At 31.6% G+C, this 24,482-nt stretch overlaps 1 protein-coding gene across 1 annotated transcript in view; it reads left to right on the plus strand.

Annotated features, from left to right (window-relative positions):
- The window catches only part of LOC139510403 (uncharacterized), a 97,010-nt gene that overhangs the window by 44,111 nt on the left and 28,417 nt on the right, over positions 1–24,482 (plus strand). The window contains exons 5-10 of the mRNA XM_071296986.1: positions 2,334–2,497; positions 5,530–5,820; positions 6,745–7,088; positions 7,854–7,942; positions 22,212–22,295; positions 22,666–22,810. Coding sequence (XP_071153087.1) covers positions 2,334–2,497; positions 5,530–5,820; positions 6,745–7,088; positions 7,854–7,942; positions 22,212–22,295; positions 22,666–22,810 — 1,117 coding nt within the window. The remainder of the gene's footprint in view (positions 1–2,333; positions 2,498–5,529; positions 5,821–6,744; positions 7,089–7,853; positions 7,943–22,211; positions 22,296–22,665; positions 22,811–24,482) is intronic.

The raw sequence follows: 24,482 nt of genomic DNA on the forward strand, positions 1-24,482 counted from the left end.
AAATACCTTCATCTGTAATGAAATTCAAATGGGTTTCGCTATCGTTTGCAGCGGCGGCAATGTAATATGGAGTTGAGACATTATATGTTACTCTTTCCTGGAAAAGTACGCAATTTAAAGATCTTCAATAGATTGAGAGAAAACAAAAATCTTCCATAGATTTGATTTGTTTGACGTTTGTAACGTCACATTTGCCATATATTAGGAATCTGCCATATATTTGAAACCCGCCATAGATTTAAGTTTTACATATATATGCTGCATCTCACTTACAGCCTTCTTCTCTATTTTGTGTCTTCTGTACTATTATTTGTCTGTTTGTCTTTTTATTTTTAGCCATGGCGTTGTCAGTTTATTTTCAATCTATGAGTGTCACGGTACTTGTCTATCCCAAATTCATGTTTTTATATTATATTTGTTATTCTCGTGGGATTTTGTCTGATGCTTGTTCCGTTTATGTGTGTGTGTTACATTTTAGTGTTGTGTCGTTGTTCTCCTCTTATATTTAATGCGTTTCCCTTGGTTTTAGTTTGTTACCCCGATTTTGATTTTTGTCCATGGATTTATGAGTTTTGAACAGCGATATACTAGTGTTGCCTTTATTTGGCATTCCCTCTTGTATCATTCGACCCTCTTTTCAACGTTTTAGATTTCAATGAACATAATACAGGATTACTGGTAAATTATTAAGTTAGGAATAAATTTAACTCAAATTATTTAAAACCTTCACTAAATTCACTCCACTTAGATATAAAGATTAGGTTCAGATGTTTGGTTATATCGGAAGAAATTTATTTCAAAGGGAATAACACATTCTTATTTGTACAAATATATTGTTTACCGAGCCCTTAAATTTAGATACGATCCGGATTGTGTTATCAGTAAATCAAAATCTAAGTATTGTTTCCACATTCATAATTATGCACATCATGGTTCTACAAACTGTCGATACCTCTATCTTAGCATTGCACATTGTCATGTAGTATTCTGACTGACTTCTACAATTTTGTATGCCCCAGCTACGATAGTAGAGGGACATTATGTTTTCTGGTCTGTGCGTCCATTCGTTCGTCCCTCTTTTCGTTCGTCCGTTCGTCCGTCTGTCCCGCTTCAGGTTAAAGTTTTTTGGTAATTTTTTATGAAGTTGAAGTTCAATCAACTTGAAACTTAGTACACATGTGCGCTCTAATATGATCTGTCGAATTTTAATGCCAAATTAGAGTTTTGACCCTAAATTCACTGAACATAGAAAATGATAGTCCAATTTCAGGTTAAAGTTTTTGGTCAAGGTAGTTTTTGATGAAGTTGAAGTCCAATCAATTTGAAACTTAGTATGAATGTTCCCTATGATATGATAATTCTCATTTAAATGTCAAATAAGAGAATTTATTCCAATTTCACGGTCCATTAAACATAGAAAATGATAGTGTGAGTGGGGCATCCGTGTACTGTGGACACATCCTTGTTTCATTGGAAGTTTGAAGTATACTGACTCATATATTAGTCTCTGTTAATGTATTTCTGGTTTGTATCCATTTTCGACTGATTTTTGTAGTTTGTTATAATGTTGAACTGTTACATCACTGTTCCAGTTTTAGTGAGGGTTGGTTCCTTCAAGCAAGTTCAATCTTGCCACATTCCATATGTGCCTTTACCAAGTCGGGGCTTGTAATTGCGTTGTTCATATTCGTTTTTCGTTTATTATATTTTAAAGTGTGTTTTGCGCTGTTATAACGCTGTCTTACTAGATCAACACCACCACATTTTGTATGTGTTTGTCCAAAGTCAAGAGACTGTAATTCAGTGGTTGTGGTTTTTGCTGTTTATTATTCTTTTTCACATCTTCTCCTTTTTTTATATACAACGTTTTCGAAATTATCGGTTACTCGTTGAAGGAGCTATTGAATTTGATTACCAATTTATGAGGTTTAATAAAAATGAAAAACCTCTAATTATAGTTATCAAAGGTGCCAATTTATAATTAAGAACGTCAGATACGCGTTTCGTCTACATAAGACTCATCGGTGACGCTCATATCAAAATAGTTATAAAACCAAACAAGTACAAAGTTGAAGAGCATTGAGGATCCAAAATCACAAAAGTTGTGGCAAATACGTCTAAGGTAATCTATTCATGGGACAAGAAAATCCTTAGTTTTTCGAAAAATTAATTGAACACATGCTTCTCTGAACATTGGTTGACATTTGTTTGTGTAGTTTATGACCATTATTTTGCTAATGTTTTTCAGTATCTACGGGAAATAACTAGATATTAAAATGCATTTATTTTTTTTATTAAATAATGTATTTTTGAATTATATTTCATATTTCAAGAAAATAAAGGAAATATGACAGAAATGCTGATAAGCATCATGGCAGGCAATCCATTTGTTTACAAGAAGAAACTACATAACTATGATTTTCTACAACAATATTTAAAATATGTACAACCATTACATACCTCATTTGGATATGAAATGTCAGCTACGATATTTTTGGTAAGAAACACAATAATTGCTTCGTTCAGGAGAAAGTCGTAATGTTGTGAATTCACATTTTTGTATATATGTATATAGTAATTAATAAATGTTGTAGTACATAAAGAAAAGACAAAATATGATAAATAATTTCATATCTGCAAACCTTGCAATTAAGTGAAATATAAATACTTTCATAAAGAATATGGTAATACCTCCGATTAAATGATATCGAAATCTGACAACAATAAATAAAATACTCAAAATTACACATACGGTATGAAGTGTAAGGATCACATGTTAATCAAGGACACACATCAATTAACGGCAGTTATATAGATTTATCTATGTTATTGGACTTATAATGTGATATTGTCATCATCCTATTTGTATCTTGCATAATATATATAATATATTTGCTACATGAAAACTTAGTTTTTAGCGAAATGCTAAGTTTATAGAACTTATAGCAGTTATCAAAGGTGCTAGGCTTATGACTTGATACGCCAGACGCGCGTTTCGTCTTAATAACAATAATTAGTGACGCTGATATAACAATAGTTGGAAAACCATTCAGGTATAAAGGTGAAGAGCACCTAAAATTCCAAAATGCTGTGCCAAATACGACTACAGTTAATGAAGGGAATACGAATGTCCTTCGTATTTAGAATAATTCATACTTTTGCAAAGTGGATTTATAAAAAAAAAGATTTAATAATTGATGTTCGTGTTAAAACTGAAGTGCTGACGACTGTGCTATTGATACCCTCAGGGGTGGCGTTACGAAACGCCTACCAGCAGTGGCGTATAAAAGAAGACAGTTGAATATTTGTCAAATTAGTATTCCACAATGTTTGCAATTTGGTATTTTAAAATATTTTTTAAGATCAATACTATAACAAATCTGATTCGTATTTTACTTCCTTAAAAACAACGTACATCAGGGGTTACTCGTCGTATCACCACACGGTGCAGTAAACGTACAGAAAGACGTGCGGTTCATGGGTTAAAAGTTTCTCGGTTAATAGAAAGTGCTTCAAAAACAGTTAATTTATGAAAATGATCATATAATTGATATTTATGTAAACACTAAAGTGCTGACGACTGGGCTGGTGATACCCTCGGGAATGGGCAACGTTCACCAGCAGTGGCATCTCGGTCTCAAAGAAAACAGAAGAATATTTTTACAATCATTGTAATATGGTATTTTAAAATTTGTTCTGAATCAATATTCAAAAACCCTTTGTTCGTAATATTCTTCATGAGAAATAAACGTTATTCTTCTAATCGCCATACGGTGCACTATCCGGACAGCAAGACATGCTGTTCTTGGGTAAATAGTGTTCAGGTTATAAAAAGTGCATCAATAAAATATAAATTCAAGTATATTATATTCGACCAATCAAGGTTTCCAAATTTAGAAAGATTTTACTTGTAAAATGGAACTGAAGCGACAATAAACATTGATATGAAATTATCTTTGAACATTTTTTATTATATTATGTTTTCAAAAATATTACAAGTTCAGTTATTCCGACACACACATTAGTTATTCTAGTGCAATTATTTTGTATCAACGGTTCTGATGACAGTAACCGTGAAAATCTGAATCTCCTTGTCTGTTACCAAAACACTCACATGTTGCACCTTAAAATTTTCTTAATATCCTGTAACGCTTAGCGTCGACAGGTAAACTAAATAATAGACAGTAAAACTACCGATTGATGTCTGCAAAGCTTCAAATACAATAGAGGTATCTCTTAATTTTCGTTCACTATGAAAGTAAACGATATCAAGTGTAAGATTTTACGGGTAATTAGACGCGCTTTTCGTCAACAAAAGACTCATCAGTGACGCTTGAATCCAAAAAAAGTTAAAAAGGCCAAATAAAATACGTAGTTCAAGAGCAATGAGGACCAACATTTCTAAAAGTTTTGCCAAATATAGCTAAGGTTGTCTATTCTTGAGGTAGAAAAGCCTTAGTATTTCAATTATTAAACGTTCTGTAAACAGTTAATTTATACATATGACTATATCAATGATAATTCATGTCATAGATATAGATATAGGAAGATGTTATAAAAGTGCCAATGAGACGACTCTCCATACAAAAAACAATTTATAAAAGTGAAGCAGTGCTGACTACTGGGCTGGTGATAACTCCACCAGTAGTGGCATCGACCCAGCAGTTGTAAATACACCCATCATAATTACAAGGGTTACATCAGACGCGTGTTTCGTCTACAAAAGAATCACAAGTGAAGCTCAAATTCAAAACGAAGGCTAAATAAAGTACGAAGTAAAAGATCATTGAGGACCAAACTTTCTAAAAGTTTTGCCAAATATAGCTAAGGGTTTAGTATCATACCATCCTAAAATATATAAGGCGAACATAAACCGTATCATGACAACAACTGGTTTTAGAATAAATGTGTTTATTTCCGATGGAAAGTTCCTATAAAAGAATCAATGTTAAAGCCAAAATATGCCATATTTTAGGTCCTGGCAAAATATCGTAGCTTTATCTCTGTAAGTCAGCTTAAAGGTTTGTTAGCTTTTGAGGTCAATGCCGACATGTTACATACAGAGCGAATCGAAAGTTCAAAATGCATAAACATCATAAGATTTTGACAAGGAACGTCACAATCTAAAAATGTATAATCAACAATAGGAAATAAAAAATCATCTTTTTTAACATAAAATTTGGTATTCAGCTTATCATTATGGTATAAATTGTAACTCATAATAATAATACAGAAACTGGTCCGCAATAAGTGATTAAAAGGTTGTCCACACGATCATTTGCTTCTGAAGCCATGTTTTAAGTCCACAAGTATATAGTAAGAAGTAGTGAAAATTTATAGTAATACCAAACACTTATTAAAGTTGGTGTATAGACCCCAGGGATTTAGTATTTTAACATCATGAACAGTTAAAAAGACATGACTTTTGCAATGCAATGTATAGATAGGCAATTTGATAGTAAGAATTAGTTTATTAACGATTCTTTCTCTTAGCATACGTATTATTAGTATTGTTTCTCTTTTTCGTAGAATTGTATGTACGCTTCAAGTAGGAATGTTTCCACAAACTGCCTATTTACATACGCTGTAACCACTGGTGTTGGTCTAAATATATTCACACGACCACGGGGTATGATAAAACACAGCAGCGCATTTTGCTACGATGATCAATCTCTTCCAGTATTTGATTTTTTAAAATTGGAAAAAAGTTCAACATTAAAATCTGGTTTTACACATTCAATGTTTGCCCTGAGTGACAAAACTGGTACGACATGTTTCGGACAAGATGTTGCAGCAAATGCAGAGACCGTTGCAATTATGGTAAGCACATCTATATGATGACCAAAATAATGCTTAAGTATAAAGATAAAATTCTTTGTATGAACTCTAAACAAATACAAACGAGATTTAAGTCTTGTGAAATTGCATTGATTCACTTGCGAAAGTGAGGACCCGATACTGAGGTTTGTAAAATCAACAATGTTTTTGTTATGTTACTGTTACTAAATTATATCTGACAAAATGTTTCTAGTGTATTAAAACTGTAATCACATCAATATGTGTGTAGCAAATTAATGGTTTATAATGTTGTGGTAATATTACATTGCTCATGACGATATCTGAAAATTTAATAATATTTGCAAAAAAGCGAGACAAAACATACTTAAATAAATCAAGATCTTATTAATTCACATCTTTTTTCCGACTAGATTATGGTCGTAAACCATGCATTTTGTTTTATAAAAGGGATTGGAAGCCTGTTTGATGCTTATCTTGAAAATTGTTTTCTGTAAGCCTGCTGAAAAACAAAAACATGATGATGTGTGAGTGTACAATTTTTGTATTGCAGTGTTAACGATATTATCCTCCAGTATGCTTATAATAACGCTGTATGAAATCTATGCATATAGAATTAGATACGTCAGATACCATAGGGGTATTATAAACTCATTAGTGGTAGAAACAATGACAATATCGTGGTTAATACGTACAAAAATTAAACAAAACTAGTTTTTTAGCGCATGACAGTTTCGTCTAGTATCATTAGCTATCGATAGTAAACTAGCTATTAAGAACCTATGACTTTGTTTTATAACAAACCGTTAGTGTGCTATTCATGTGACTGGTTCAAATCAGAAACTCCGACAATAGTTTTCTTTTATTTGATTTCAAGAAGTTGTGATAGATGTCGGTATCTGAAGTCTTTGTTAATTTGTTTCACCTTTAGGTAAATATTAATTGTAGATTTGTGCTACCTTACCAAAAGTGCACAGTAGTATAATCAAGTCAGCTCGACTAACACAATGGTCTTGTAGTCAAGACATACGACAAATGAAAGCCAATACAGATATTTTGAAATTTCCTGCAATCACACAGACATCAATTTCCAACCCACCGATGGGAAACAATGGCGAAAATAATAGGGAAACAATAGCTAATAATGCTGATATCAACGATAAAAAGAATGAGGCCAAATTTTGTAAGATGTATGACTGTCACATTAATGATGATACTAATAACAATCAAGAACTCTTGGGTAACCATCCTTTGAAGAATCCACTAATGAAGAACCGAAAAATGGCAGACTGGTAATTGATCTTATTTTAATTACACTTATTGAACCCTTTGTATATGTCCCCAAGAAAAGCAGGTTCAACGTTTTCCATAGTATATAAAGGTGTACAGCAGGATAATTTTATACATATAGGTTTATTAATAATCTTGGTCTGTCACTTCTATACGATCAACATCAATCTGGAAATACTGTGGAAACCAATTTTATAAATTGCACTGTCAACTGGTTTTATACTACCCGACATACGTATGCGACAGATTTGATACAGCATAACAGTCATGGATAATGATTAAGGCTAGAATATTATTTAACTTCTTTATAGATATTATGATCATTATGAAAAATGAAATATGAGAAACTTACGTCAACATGCGTTACATGCGTTTAAGAAGGAAATAAAAGCCTATCATATCGAATAACCAATAAAAAAAAACAGTTAACAAGACAAAACAATTGTCGAAAACATTTTAATGGAAAATAAGGATTAAGACTCAAGAAAATCATAAATATATTTGAAATTGTGTGCATTTTACATTAGAAAAGAAGCCTAATCCTGGTCAGGAATATGACAGTTGTTATCAATTTCGTGTGATACATTTTAGCTTTTGATTTGCTATTTTATTATTGACTTTCCTTTTTGAGTTTTACTCGGAGTCCAGTATTTTATTCGATTTTCCTTTTGTAAAAGGCAAGTTGTTTCTCTGCACTATTAAAACCAGTGCATCATCCATTTTCGTCAGAATTCAATGCAGAACATAGTTTTATTCACATCTTATAGGTTTAATGAAAAGGTAACTGATATACGAATCCATCAAATGATGGAGAATCCACAGAAAAAAATTAGGACGGCTAAACAAGAGAAAAGAGGTAAGTTTCAGACTATGATATGAAATGGTAAAAACAATCTTCTTTTTTTCAAGAAATGTGTGAAAATGATTTTTAAAAAACCAGAAAAGCTTGATATGAATCCTTAATTCATCATTGTTGTACCAATGCAAAGTATTTATAAGAAATGATGATTATTTTTATAAGCTTAAAAGGTAATAAAAGCATTGATATTCCCCACATGTTTATTATGATTAACTTCTGAAATTTATGTAAAAGAGGGACGAAAGATACCAAAGGGACAGTCAAACTCATAAATCTAAAACAAACTGACAACGCCATGGCTAAAAATGAAAAAGACAAACAGATAAACAATAGTACACATGACACAACATAGAAAACTAAAGAATAAACAACACGAACCCCACCAAAAACTAGGGGTGATCTCAGGTGCTCCAGAAGGGTAAGCGGATCCTGCTCCAGGAACGTGCGTCGATCAAGAAGCATTCAATTATTCAAAACATTTGGTGCGTCCGAAGTCCTTTATTGTGTCAACTATTTTTAAGAATGCTTATTTTATTCAATCTAAAATGATATTAAGGTATTGGAATACGTATGGAGCTTTACAACTTTAAGTTTAATTATGACAACACAAACGATTTAATGGTCATAGATGGAAAGTACCTCATCACATGAAAGTTATATGACCAAAAGGAAGCAAGGTCAAATTCAGTTAAAGACCAAACAGCCTATTTATTTCTACCAGTGATTTTTCCGTAAAATTTTGTGTGAAGGTATTTCATGATTTGAGGAACAAAATATGATGAAAAAAATTGGGGGTCACCGACTTAGTTTTGTCGCTATAGCAACCTCAGTTTCGTGTTTTCCCGAATATTAACATAATATTTGCTTGTTATATAAACTCTCAAAAAGATACTTTATATCAAACCTACAAGCATAATTCTTGTTTCACGTTAAACAGTACATTTGTATCTATCAAATATAGGTTCAAGAGTTTAAGACTCATATTGTTTTGATCTTTAAAAATATGATTTATTTCAATCCCGCCAAAAAATAAAACGTAAAAATAAAAAACGTTTCCAGTATTAAAAAAATATCTACCAGTGATTTCTACATAATAATTTCAAGAAGGAAAGTGTCATGTGCACTCTTCAAAATAAAGCAAAAAAAAAGTGTATGTCACCGACATTTCAAAAACGTTATGAGTAATTTTCATGTTTTTTTTCTCGTTCGTTTTGAAGAAAAGATTTGTCTTTTTCAGAACATTGCATCTGACGTCATAGAACAACACTTTCCTTGCTAGCGCACTATTTGAAAAAAATCGCAAATTGGACGTTTGAAACCCACATTTAAATTTCCAAGAATAACAACTATATTCACCTACTTTATTATCCGGTTATACAATATATTAAATGAACCTTCAGAAACATGCACCATCCGTCGGGATGGATAATTGTTTGAAATAACCTTCACGCCGCATTTGTTAGGAAAGTCTGTTTTTGTCCTCTGCCCCTCATTAACAAAATTATTGAAAATAAAAAAAAGAAATGAAAGATGGCACTGGCTAACTACAGAGTATTTGACTATATCAGACTAGATGTTTGTTGGGTTTTTTTTTCGCGGTAATTTCAGAAGTTTGTCGTAACGAACTCATTTGCTACTGTTGACAGACGGACATAAAAAAGCATGGATGGACATCTTTTTAACCATTACATTTTCCTGACTAAGATGAACGTATAGAAATTATTCCAGCTAGTTTGTGAATTCATTATTTCTGAATATTCATCGTTCGTCCTTCTTTTAAGATATAAGGAAATTAAAATTATAGGTATAATATATGAATTAAAGTTTTTGATTCTAAAACGTTATACATCTATCATAGAATAAAATCCCTGTTATTACTACCTGACGTGTTTTGAATAAACGAGACAGTAAATATTAAATACAAAAAGTTTTTAATTCAAAAATTAACTTAGAAATAATTTTTCTGTTGAAAACTACAAAGTAAGATTTCTCCAACAGGATAAAATATTATAAATACGTTGCAAGTATGTCAAAACTTCTAGGAATAATTTTTTATCGGCCTGACCTTCTGAATACTCAATTTTTGAATTTTTTGAAAAAATTACATTAAAATTAAAAGTATCAAATCATAGGGAACATGTGTACTAAGTTTTAAGTTGACAGGACTTCAACTTCATCAAAAACTACCTTGACCTAAATCTTTAACCTGAAGCGGGACGGACGGACGAACGAACGGACAAACGGACGCACAGACCAGAAAACATAAATTGGACATAAACATAACTCTCACCATTCTAATAATATAAAAAAAGAAGATGTGGTATGATTGCCAATGAGACAACTATCCACAAAAGACCAAAATGACACAGACATAATCCCCGGTAACCGTACACAATCGGCGCAAATAAAAGACAAATCTACACAAGTGAAAGAATAAAAACAAATGAAATGCAGATCAGCGCAAATATAAGACAAATTCTATACGCATGTGAAAGAATAAAAAAAAATGAGATGCAGGTCGGCGCAAAAAAGTCGTGATCAAAATTTATATTTTATCATTTTTATTAGAACGAAAGTTAAATATAGTGTAGTATCTTTTGTGTCCATTTGTGTTAAATTTCCACAAGATATCAGAGTAACGTTTATTTCCTCTTTCCTTGGAAGACGTATTTTTAATCGAACGCCATGTTGGAATTCGTGAAAAATAGGACGTTATAATTTGACGTTTTCTCATTGCTAGAAACAAGTCATAGAGCTTTTATGTCACTACCAAGTTGCGTTAGTTGATGCGCTTAAACAATAGGCTGGTTGGTCTTTAAGATAATCTTTGCTTGATGGAGTAACCTAATTTTCCCTAAAAATTTCAAAATCGGATTTTTCAGTTTTAAGATTATTTTGAAAAATAATAATTGAGAGTTTTGTTTCTTAATCCTCTCAAATTACTTTGACTTCTTTCAACAGTTTTTGTTCAGCGCTACTGAATAATCTAGAAATAAATTCATGTAATGTTCAAATCACTAAAAGTTGTTTGCATTCTTGTTTTTCTTTTTTGCAAATGGACTCTGTCTTTGTGCCTTTTTGATTGATTTGTTGACGGTTTTTTTTTTTGTCTTGATAATTAATTTGATTGTAACACAATGCACCTGTGTTCCCTTATTTTGACATTTTTACTTATTAGGTCATTCCACTTTCTGTGAAAAGATCTATTGTATTTGTTCTGATTATTATTATCATTATTAGGTTTTTCCACTTTTCTGTGGAAAGACCTATTGTATTTGTCCTGATTCTTAGGTCTTTCAACTTTTCTGTGGAAAGACCTATTGTTTTTGTTCTGATTAATATTAGATCTTTTCACTTTTCTGTGGAAAGACCTATTGCATTTGTTCTAATTATTATCATTAGGTCCTTCCACTTTTCTGTGGAAAGACCTATTGTATTTGTTCTGATTATTGTGAGGTCTTTTTACTTTTCTGTGGAAAGCCCTATTGTATTTGTTCTGATTATTAGATCTTTCCACTTTTCTGTGGAAAAACCTATTGTATTTGTTCTGATTATTATTATTATAAGTTCTTTGATTATGATATCGAACAGCTTATGCGCTTTTGAAATTTACCCTGCATAACCAAATAATTATCTTTGTAGGAGTTATCTCCCAGAACAGTTTTCATTGTGCCTGCATCTCCTGCGTAACCGTAAAAGAAAGCGACAAATCTATTTCATAAAATTGTTCGTTATATCCTTTGCATAATTTGTCCTATTTTGACCGAAGCAATATGAACGCTCCATATAAGAGTTATGTCCCCTTATACGATGCATTTCTATCTTTTAAATCATAGGTGTTAGAGACCTATGATCTTTTGATTTGAGGTCCTTGGTCCAAAAAGATGAAAATTAGGTCAAGGTCAAAGGCCAAGGTCACATTCTAAATTTGGAATTTGGCTTATTTTCACTTATTTTTCCAAAAACCGTATAAGATATCGACAAATTATTTCTACTAAATTGTTAGTTGCGAAAAACATGTACATTTTTTATTGCAAGAGTACGTTGAACATAAAAAGAAGTTTTCTTCCCTCTTGTATTTAAAGATATGCGTATGTTGATATAACTCATTAACCAAATATAATAAGGACCTACGGCCTTTCGATTTGAGGTCCTTAGTTTGTGACCTTGAAATTTATCTCAAGGTCATAGCTTAATTTGACGTTCTGGATTTTGACCTTATACATGATAAAGCCATGAGACTTTTGGCAACATGTATCAAACGATTTAACCTTGAAAAACACAACCAGAAGTGACCTTGTGTAAACCGGAAGTACATTTTTGTGTACTTTATTAATATAAAAGTATATAGAACCAGATATTTTTAAAATCATTGTCAAGTAAATATTCATATAGTATCGGAAGTAACATTTTTTCAGACCGGAAGTAACAAATTATCTCCCTTATTTAAAAAAAATATTGAAAAAAAAACATAAATTTTTTGAATCAGTGTACAATAAGCTATCATTTGACGATTGCAATGACATTATAAACCTAATTTTACCTCTTTCATATTTGAATACATGTTCTCTGGTGGAAAGACCTTCAATTGTTCTCTGAACAATTGGTTTATAATTTTTATTTTTTTTCCGCCTTATTTTGTTCTTGCGATAAATATTTGTTTCCAAATATGTTGCTTAGATATTTGGTATATGATATCGAACAGTTTATGCGCCTTCGAAATTAACCATGCATAACCGAATACTTTTCTTTATTTGAGTTATCTCCCCAAACACTGTTTTCCTTGTGCCCGCATCTCCTCCGTAACCGTGAAAGAATTTGACAAATTTATTTTATAAAATTGCTCGTTATATCCTTCGCATGATTTGTTGTAATTGACCGAAGAGATATGAACACTCCATATGAGAATTATTTCCCCTTATGCATTTGACAAAGTGATATGCATGTCTATCTTGTAAACCATGAGTGATAGAGACCTAGGATCTTTTGATTTGAGGCCCTTGGTCCATAAAAATTAAATAAGGTCGAAGTCAAAGGTCAAGTTCATAATCGAAATTTTGATTTTGGCTCATTTTCACTTTAACCAAAAACCATATAAGATATCGACAAATTATTTTTACTTTATTGTTAGTTGCGACATGTCGTATCACTAAAATTTTGATTGCAAGTGTACGTTGAACGTAAAAGGAAGTTTTCTCCCCTCTTGTATTTACAAATACGCGTATAGTGATATAACTCATTAACCAAACATAATTCAAACCTATAATGTTTTGATTTGAGGGCCTTGGTGTATGACCTTGAAATTGAGCCCAAGATCATAGTTTATTTGACGTTCTAAATTTTGATCTTTGCTTTTATCTCATATGTATACATATTAAGCCTAGGGACTTTTTACAATAGGTTTCAAACCATTTAACCTTGAAAAAAACCGGAAGTGACCTTGTGTAAACTGTGTTCTTGCGTTAAATGTTTGTTTCACAATATGTCGCTTATATAGTTCTCCGTGTATCGTAAAGTTTATGCGCTTTAAAATTTTATCTTTGTAAGAGTTATCTTCCTATTCACTGTTTACCATCTGTGTGCATCTCTTTCGTAACAAAAAAAGATAGCAACAAATTTCTTTTTACTAATTGTTCGTTACATCCTCAGGAATGTTTGGCTTATTTGGATCGAAGCGTTTCAATGAAATTTTATACCAGTTATCTACCTTTACACAATAAATGTGTCGGTATGGTTTTTTTAACTCTTTAACCTTAAACCGAATAGCTATGAAACATTATTAATTGAAGTCCCTAGGTCCTAACTTAAAAAAAAATAAGGTCAAGGTCAAAGATCAAGGTCAAGTTCTAAATTGCTTTATTGTAATGAAGATATGTTACCTTTGGTCTGAAACAAATCAATGGCATCTTATAGAAGTTATTGTCCCTGAAATGTTTAATCATAAGGTTAATTGATTATTACTTCAACTTGGTTCATTATAAAGCCATATCACCTTTTACCAAAGGTTGAGTGACATATGACCTTGAAAAATGACAACCGGAAGTGACCTTGAAAAAACCAGAAGTAGCCATTTTTTGCATTGTTCATGTAAAAGTAGTCGAAATTCATATTTTGTCATTTAAATACATTAATCTATTTCTCAAGACTAGAAATGACTTTCGATCAACCGGAAGTGGTCAATTATCTCCTGATTTAAAGGCTAACGTATATATAAACTATATATTTTTGGAATCTGTGTTAAAAAAGCTATTATATGAGACCGGAAGAGACAATTACCTCACCGGAAATAGCAACTTATCTCCTTATTTCACTCAAAAGAATATCGAAACCACTTATATATCGCATCAGTATAAAGTAACTAGCATTTTTTCAAAATTTCTTTGATGTGGAAAGACCTTCAACTGTTCTCTGAACGTTTGTTTTTTTTATTATTATTATTATTTTTTTTTTCCGCCGTATTTTTTGGCTAATTTGAATCAAAGCAATTCGATGAAATTTTATATGAGTTATCCACCTTAACGAAATAAATTTCGGTATGTGATATCAACTTATAAACCGTCAACCGTATAACCCCGGAATACTTTTCTTTAAAGGCCCCTAGGTCCTAACTTAGAAAATTAGGTCAAGGTCAAAGGTCAAGGTCAAGTTCTCAATGATGTCTTTTCTTTTGGCATTTTCTCAAACACCTTTAAAATATATATAAAAGAAGAAGTGCAAAATGTTTGCTGAATTGTAATGAAATTATGTAACGATTAGTCTGAAACAATCTTATGGCATTTTGTAGGAGTAAGTGCCCCTGAAATGTCTTATTATCGGGTTTATGAATTAGTACTTCAACTCGGTTCATTATATAGCCATATGAATTTTAATAAAATGTTAGGTGACATATGACCTGGAAAAATGACAACTCAAAGTGACCTTCAGGAAAACGGAAGTAGCCATTTTTGCAGTTTTTACATGGAAATAGTACTCGGAATACATGAATTTTGAATTTAAATACATTTACTTATTAAAAAATCTAGAAGTTACTTTCAATCAACTAGAAGAGATCAATTATCTCCTTGTTCACAAGCAAAAGTATAAAAAAACTTTATATTTCTGGAATCAGTGTGAAAGAAGATATCATATTAGACCAGATGTGACATTTACTTCACTAGAAGAAGCATACTATATCCCTTATTTCACTTAAAAGTATATATAAACTATTCATCTCATCAGTATGAAGAAACTTATAATTGGGTGACGATTTTAACTTTGAGTAAACCAGAACTAGCTTCTTTTCAATAACTTTGATGTGGAAAGACTTTCAATTGTTCTATGATCAATTGGTTTTTAATTATTATTAATTAAGTCTTTCCACTTTTCTGCCGAAAGACCTATTGTATTTGTTCTTAATATTATTATTTTCTTCCGCTAAATTTTGTTCTCGTGTAGAAATTTTGTCGCTAAGATAATTCTTATATAGTATCATACAGTTGATGCGCTTTTCATTTGCACCCATTCTAAACAAAATACTTTTCTTTGTGGTAGTTATCTCACACTGTTTTTCTTGTGACCACATCTCCTCCGTTACTGTAAAAGAAAGCGACAAATTTTATTTATAATTTATCCTTTGCATGATTTGTCCAATTTTGACGAATGCAAAATGAAAGCTCCATATGAGAGTTATTTCCCCTTATGTATTTGATATAAGTGATATGCATTCTATACTGTAAACCATAAGTGATAGAGACCTAGGATCTTTTGATTTGAGGTCCTTGATCCAAACAAAATGGAAATTAGGTCAAGGTCAAAAGTCAAGGTCATATTCTAAATTTAGAATTTTGGCTATTTTTACTCATTTCCAAAAAAAGTATAAGATATCGACAAATTATTTTATTAAATTGTTAGTTGCGACATTTCGTAACACGTAAATTTTGATTGCAAGTGTACGTTGAACGTAAAAGGGAGATTTCTCCCAACTTTTATTTGAAAATACGCATATGGTGATATAACTTATTTACCAAATATAATTAAGACCTATGGTCTTTTGATTTAAGGTACTTGGTTTATGACCTTGAAATTGATATCAAGGTCATAGCTTAATTTGACGTTCTAGATATTGACATTTGCTTTTACCTCATATGTATACATAATAAAGCCATAAGAACTTTTACAATAGGTTTCAAACCATTTAACCTTGTAAAAAAACAACCGGGAGTGACCTTGTGTAAAGAGGAAATATCTATTTTTCGGACTTTATTAATATAAAAGTATTCAGAACCAGATATTTGGGGAATCAGTGTCAACTTAATATTCAGATAGTATTAGAAGTAACATTTTTCAAACCGAAAGTAACAAATTATCTTCCATATTTAAAACAAATATTGGATAGAAACCATATATTTTTTAAATCAGCATACAATAAGCTATCATTTGACCATTGAAATGACATTTAAACCTAATTTTACTACTTTCATTTTAAATTTCATAGTTTTTGTTGGAAGACCTTCGATTGTTCTCTGAACAATTGGTTTTCAATTATTAGGTCTTTCCACTATTCTGTGGAAAGACCTATTGTTTTTCTTCTGATTATTATTTTTTTTTCTTCCACAAAATTAGGTCATGGTCAAAGGTCAAGTCAAATTCTAATTTTTGAATTTTGTTTATTTTCACTTATTCCCAAAAACCGTTTAAGATATCAACAAATTATTTTTACTAAATTGTTAGTAATGACATGTCGTAACACGTAAATTTTGATTGCAAGGGTACGTTGAACGTTAAAGGAAATGTTCTCCCCTCTTGTATTTAAAAATACGCGTATGGTGAAATAACTCATTAACCAAATATAATTAAAACCTATGGCTTTTGATTTGAGGTCCTTGGTTTATGACCTTGAAATTGATCTCAAGGTTATAGCTTAATTTGAAGTTCTAGATTTTGACCTTTGCTTTAACCTCATATCTATACATGATAAAGCCATGAGACTTTTGGCAAAAGGTATCAAACCATTTAACCTTGTAAAAACAACCGGAAGTGACCTTGTGTAAACCGGAAGTAGCTTTTTTTGTACTTTATCAATATAAAACTATATAGAACCAGATATTTTTGGAATCAGTGTCAAGTAAATATTGAAATATTATCGGAAGTAACATTTTTCAAACCGGAAGTATCAAATTATCCTTCTTATTTAAAAAAATATTGTATAGAAACCATATATTTTTGGAATCAGTGTACAATAAGCTATCATTTGACGATTGAAATGACATCTTAAACTTAATGTAACAACTTTCATATTAAAATACATTGTTTTTGGTGGAAAGACCTTCAATTGTTCTCTGAACAATTGTTTTTTAATTATTATTATTATTTTGATCTTCCGCCTAATTTTGATCTCGCGTAAAATTTCATATCAGTCTGTTAAATAGGTATAAAAAAGGATTTTTTTTTTTCAATCATTAATGTAAGTGAAAGTAATGATACAATAAATCCATTTAATTTTAGTTGCAGTTCCGTTCAACTTTGTCATTTAAGCTATGAAACATCCATTATAAATAATGTTTTAGTTAGTGAATAATTCGATCTTTTTGAATTCCGTATTCATGTGACCATCAATCTAAACCATTAGCTAGGAATTGGTTACTTATGTTTTGGTCTTGTTCGGCCAATAATAGGAAAAGAATGTTAACATTGAAAGTGAACAAGATAAACAATTTCGTTTACTGATTTTGTCCACAAATTCCTTTACAAAAGTTATGTCAAATCGTACAGTTTTGTCTAAAAGAGGGACGAAAGATACTAAAGGGACAGTCAAACTCATAAATCTAAAACAAACTGACAACGCCATGGCTAAAAATGAAAAAGACAAACAGAAAAACAATAGTACACACGACACAACATAGAAAACTAAAGAATAAACAACACGAACCCCAGTTTGTCTAACACGGTTACCCGGATAATCGTTCGACCGATTTACTGGTTAACCGGTAGCTAGTTTAAGTTGATGTTTGAAAGCCTCATCTATAGTACTCTACAAGTGTTCGTATTTTTGATACGATGAATTGAGGATTATCGTTTGGCATTATAACGCTTGTCTTTGCGGATTCCTGGGTTGACTTTTAATAATCCAACACACCGTATTTACTATGGCATTTGTAATAACTTCAGATTAAAAAATGAAAAACCGTCTTGATCTCTTCAAATTGTAAATTATGTTTCAGAAACTAATGTGGATTGTGATCAGATATGTTACTCGTACTATCAAGTATACATAGATTACATTCACGTTGAATTGCAATTCACAATTTCTTTTTAGTTGACATTTCGTTAAGAGTATGACAAAGCATAGCACGATGGAGGTTGCACATTTGGATAAAATCTATACGCGAAAGTAGACCAATAATAAAGCACTGACGTAAATCGTAAAATTCAATCGGATTACTGGATTAAAAAGGATTTTTTTTAAAACATGTACATTAATTATGTTTACATAAGATCTTCCCCCGGGCTGATAGACAGGTTGTCTCAGTTATAATTAATTGTATGTTATTTTTATTAACAATAGCAATCAATATACTGGTCAATTGATCTGTCAAACTAATTTCAACGACGATAATTTTTAAATAGAATTAAATTATTCAATGATTTCAATTCACATTGATGATCAAATCTATGAAAATTGAAAAAAGTCCGGAAAACCGGCTAGCGTTTTTGGTATTCGATATTCACTCCTTCCAACGGTTACACAGTTAACCGGTTAACCGTTGACAACACTACTTTTCAGATAAAAATGATGTGTAACTAATTTCTTTAACCTATAACTTGAAATTAAATATACCTTGAAAAGTCTATTTACATTAGGTTGCAATCTATCTATATTTATATAAAATTAAGAAGGGAAATGGAGAATGTGGTAAAGAGTCAACAACCCGACCATAGACCATACAACAGTCGAAGGCCACCAATGGGTCTAAAATGAAGCGAGAAACTCCCGTATCCGGAGGATTCCTTCAGCTGCCCCCTCAACAAATATGTATACTAGTTCAGTGATAATGGTATTATACTCAACTCCGAATTACACACAAGAAACTACAATTAAAAGTCATACAAGACTAGCAGCGGGGTTAAATATGTTTTTTTAGGTCTCAATCCTCCACTATACCTCTAGCCAATGTAGAAAAAACAAACGGACAACAATACGCATAGTCAAACTCGGTTAATTAAAGAGAAGTCCGAGTCCGATGTCAGAAACGGCAACAAAAGAACTAAAAAAAATGACAATAATACATAAACTAGCAAAGGACTAGTAGCAGTTACTGACATGCCAGCTCCATACCTCAATTGAGCTGATTATTCATCATATGAATGCATGTATCGAGCACAATCCCTCTCGTTAGGGGTTTAGTATTATACCATCATAAAATATGAGAAGAAAATAACCCGTGTCATGTCAACCAATGGTTTTAGAATAAATATGTTTAATTCCGATGCAAAGACCCTATGAGTGAATCAATATTAAAGCTAACATGTGCAATCGGTAATGACCTGACAACAGTATCGTAACTATATCCCTTCTGAAAAGGTCTGTCTAAAGTTTTGTTAGCTTTTGAGGTGAATACTGACATTGTTGTGCTTTGTAAAGAACATTACCATTAAAGGTACAATGGTTTTAGAATAAATATGTTTAATTCCGATGTAAAGACCATATGAGTGAATCAACATTAAAGCTAACATGTGCAATCGTTAATGACCTGACAACAGTATCGTAACTATATCCCTTCTGAAAAGGTCTGTCTAAAGGTTTTGTTAGCTTTTGAGGTGAATACTGACATTGTTGTGCTTTGTAAAGAACATTAACATTAAAGATTGGATGTGAAATACCTGAACGTATAAGATGTCTTCATGTTAAGTTATATTTGCGAATGATGTCCTAGTACTGATGATAAAATTTAGTAAATGTCTTGACTAGTTTGTGATAACGGAAACCCTGGTGTAATAATTTTTCAGTAATACATAAATTTCTCTCGCTAAAATCAATCAAAAACGTTGTTACATACACGAGCGAATCGTACAAGTTGAGATATATCAACACCATAATATGGTGACAAGGGAAGATCACCATATACAAATGGAAAATTAACGATAGGAAATGAAAAATCATCTCTTTTTTTTAAATTTTTGTAATAAGCTTCCCGTAAATAATATAGATATCAAAATCGAGGAAAGGAAGGGGCAGTGGTTATTATTAGTATGAGCTTGATTTAAAGCTGGCTCAACAGGATAAATTTCTTTATAAAAAAGAAGATGTGGTATGATTGCCAATGAGACAACTGTCCACAAGAGACCCCAATGACACAGACATTAACAAATATAGGTCACCGGACGGCCTTCAACAATAAGCAAAGCCAATACCACACAGTCAGTTATATAAGGCACCGATAAGACAATGAAAAAAATTCAAACGAGAAAACTAACGGCCTGATTTTTATAAACAAATGAACGAAAAACAAAAATGTAACACATAAACAAACGACAGCCACTGAATTACAGGCTCCTGATATACATACTGAAGTCGTCATTATTGAGAGCCAATATATCATCCAAATATCTAAAAATATTGTTAAATTTTTGTATCAAATGTCGTTTCGATGGGTCTTTGCTGATTTTAGTCATACATTGTAACTCGTAACAATACAAATAAAGGCAATAGTAGTATACCGCTGTTCGAAACTCATAAATCGATAGAAAAAAAAAACGAATCCAGGTTACAAACGAAAACTGAGGGAAACGCATTGAATATAAAAGGAGAACAACGACACAATATTTAAATGTAACACACACAGAAACTAACTAAGCATTAGACAAAATCCGATGAGAATAACAAATATAACATCAAAACTAAATACATGAAATTGGGATAAAAAAAGGTACCGTGATACGTCTCATAGTAATGTGAATTCGCAATCAAATATAAAAACAGGTCCACAATAAGTGGTGTACAGTTTGTCCCCATTGGAATTCCGATAACCTGAAGATATACGGAATCTCCAAAGCGATCAAAAATTCTATCTAGTAAAAATTCAAGAGCAGACATAGTATCAAATCATGTCAAATTGACATAGTTTTTTTGTTGATTGCTACTAAATAAATGACCTAAAAGAGTTTGAACATATGTATTGGCATTCTGACTTTTTAAATAGATATAGGAAGATGTGGTATACGTGCAAATGAGACAACTCTCCATCCAAATAACAATTTATAAAAGAAAACCATTACAGGTCAAGGTACGACCTTTAACACGGAGCCTTGGCTCACACCGTACAGTGTACAATATTGTTGTCATCCGGGTGTTATTCATTATCGGGGTCATTGGATTAGGGGTTCACAACAGGAAACCCAGGATTTTGAAAACACGATGTTAATTTCTTACTCCGCGATTTAAATTTGTTTATCAAAGTTACAACGTAAGTTCAATCCGAGATATATTCGGCGTGTCTTTTCGTTTAATTGACACGTTTATAATGTTTAAATAAATAATATAGCTCACTACTGTACGATTGTAAGTTCACAGTTTAGCACCTGTCTAATTGATTGTCATGAAAAGCCATATTGTATAAACAAACATGTTTTGATTCCATATCAATCATTTGAAATTAATTAGACAAACCGGTTTTCACAAGTAATAATTGATGTAACTAAGAGTATTGGGACTTCATCATAAGACCGGAATTCCGGTTTACAAAGGGTATTTCAACAAAGATTGTGAAGGAAAAAACATGTGACTATAATTGTCGGCCGGTATTGACAGGAAACGGTTTCTTCAGGGTCCGGTTTACTCAGGTTTGACTGTACATCGTTGGGACTTTCATTGTATTTGGTATCCATGTTCACATCTGGTTAAATGACCGTCAGCAGTCTCTGAATGGTTGATTAGAGGGCATCTCGGCAAAAATACTTACTAAATGATATCGGTTTCATATATTGTTATTTGTTTATTTCAGACATATTGTTATTTTGATAAACGTTTTAATATGTTATAAATCAAATATTGCTACTGAATACATGTAAGAAACATAATGACGATATTGTATCTATGAGTAGGACATGACGATCCAATTTTATCAAGTATTTAAGTTGATCAGGTAAAGTAAAATCTCGATGCAAACAGAGCCCGTATCTCATGCCCTTGATGATAGGGTTGTCTACTTTCATAGGATTCATGGTTTTTTTTATTGCATCCTTATGATCGTTAATTATAAATTCATATCAACATTTTTTTTTCTTTCAGCCATAAATGTGAAAGGATCATTGGAAATTAATCAATTTGTTTTGAAAAACGAAAAGGCGATATTAGCACTATTTTGCCGGGAAGGTTTGTTTATTTCATTTTCATTCACTAGACTTTTTAGAATGAATTATAATCGGTAAAACAAAATAATTATTTAGCTAGCATGGTTTTTTTGGTTCAACATCAATGTTAACTGAACTGTTAATACACCATAATAGACATCTATACAGTGCTAGTTTTATTATTTAAACAGTGCTTTCCTTGATTTAACCTTTTAGAAACCCAACAATAAAACAAAGATGGAATTAACATAAAACGAATTTTATAGATAAATCAAATAGCCAACTATTTTTTATCTTTTTACATCGACGAAAATTAAAGACTATTACATGTTTGTAAACAAAATCATATGAGTTGTTTATCACGAGCATTGGTGCATAATTCATATTTTTAGGTTGTAGATTCTGTCAAAATGCCAAGGAGCAAATTGTGTTGTTAGCAAAAATTATCCAAACAGATTACCTTGATTTTGTTATAGTGGATATCCAAGAACCTTTACTACCAGAATTTCTTCGAGTCCCTTTTACACCATATGTAAGGTAAGACAAATATTTTTTGACAGATAAAACATTTCTCGAAAATTAAAGGAATATTAATTGTAACACTGTAATTTCAACATGGCAAAAAAAAAACCACTTTGGCATTATATGTCAGATATGAAGAACTGTATGGGTATATCCATAAAGCTTTAAAATCAAACATTACATCTATTCTAAAACCAGTTGTTCGCAACATATGGATTATTGTCTTCTTCTATATTTTATAAGGATATGATAAATAACCCTTAACGGGTGGAAGTATGTTTAATTTTTCCATGAAGAATACAGAACCTTTCAATCACTCTAAATGAGGTTTGCAGATAGCATTCAGAAACTGACAACAGTTCTTTGTTAACTAATGTATTATTTTACATATTCAAAACTCTTCAATTCCCTTGCAGTAGACATTATTTATTCTAAACTTTCATCAACAGACATGATAAAAGAAGATACAAGTATCTTGTATTAGGGAGTGATAAATCGTAAATTATCGATTAAGCGTAAACAAATCCAAGTCACATACCAAAAACGATAGAAACACATCAACTAAGATCGAAAAAAACAGACAACAGAAACATTGAACTTAAACAAAAACAAAAACAAAGTCCTGATTACGAAGCTTAAACTGTCATTATCAAAATGGTTGTGGGTTTTCCTCGGTTTTAGTTTGTTATCCCGATTTTGTTTTTTGTCCCTGGATTTATGAGTTTTGAACAGCGGTATACTACTGTTGCCTTTATTGACACACTATTGGTAACGTTTCGGGAGACACATTTTAAAAAAAAACCAATCAACATTTCCTTGGAATCCTCTTCTTGTTGATTGATGAACTGACCATTTTTAACATCGTGTCTACATGAAATGTCTTAATTGACCTATCACAAACTCGTGAGCCTTATTTAATCAATTTGAAGTACTTTTATCAGCTAATGGATTAAACGCAAAAACAGACGATGATACAATTACGATTAAGTGACACTACGAGGTCGGTAAAAAAGAATGAATGGTTATATGAACATTTCCAATATATTTACCAAAAGGTTAAGAAGCATTTGTCTTCCCTAATGAGGAATATTTTGTTGTGTATGAATTCAATTTAATAATCTGCTTTATAACGGAATAAGCAGTGACAATTTCCTTAAAACCTAAGCAAATACAGTAACGCCGCTTACAGAAGATGAACTCATGAACTGCCAAATGTCTGATATATGACCCTATTGAATTTCAACCAAAGATAAAGATCTGGATCTTCCGTCACTATACTGGATACCGAAATTTCATAAACAACTATATACTGCTGAGTCTGTCATATGCTCCCGGAAACTTCTTTTAAACTTCTAGCGACCGTTTTATCATCAAAATGTGTTCGCTTATATCTCAAAAACCATAGCATTCAGAGCTAATCTGACATGGTTCAAATTGTTCATCAGGTCAAGAGCTGTCTGTCCTTAAATGTGCAGACGTTTCAGACATCTCTTTGTTGGGTTGCTGCCCCGTAACTTGTAATTTTAAGATAATTTGCAGTTTTTAGTTGTTATCTCAAAAACCTTTATAGAAAGAGATAAACATTAAACAGCAATAATGTTCAGCAAAGTAAGATCTATAAATACGACAAAAATGATCAATTGACCCCTTAAGGAGTTACTGCCCTTTAAAGTTAGTTTTTAACAAA

Source organism: Mytilus edulis, chromosome 2 (assembly GCF_963676685.1).
Source record: "Mytilus edulis chromosome 2, xbMytEdul2.2, whole genome shotgun sequence".
NCBI lineage: Eukaryota > Metazoa > Mollusca > Bivalvia > Mytilida > Mytilidae > Mytilus > Mytilus edulis.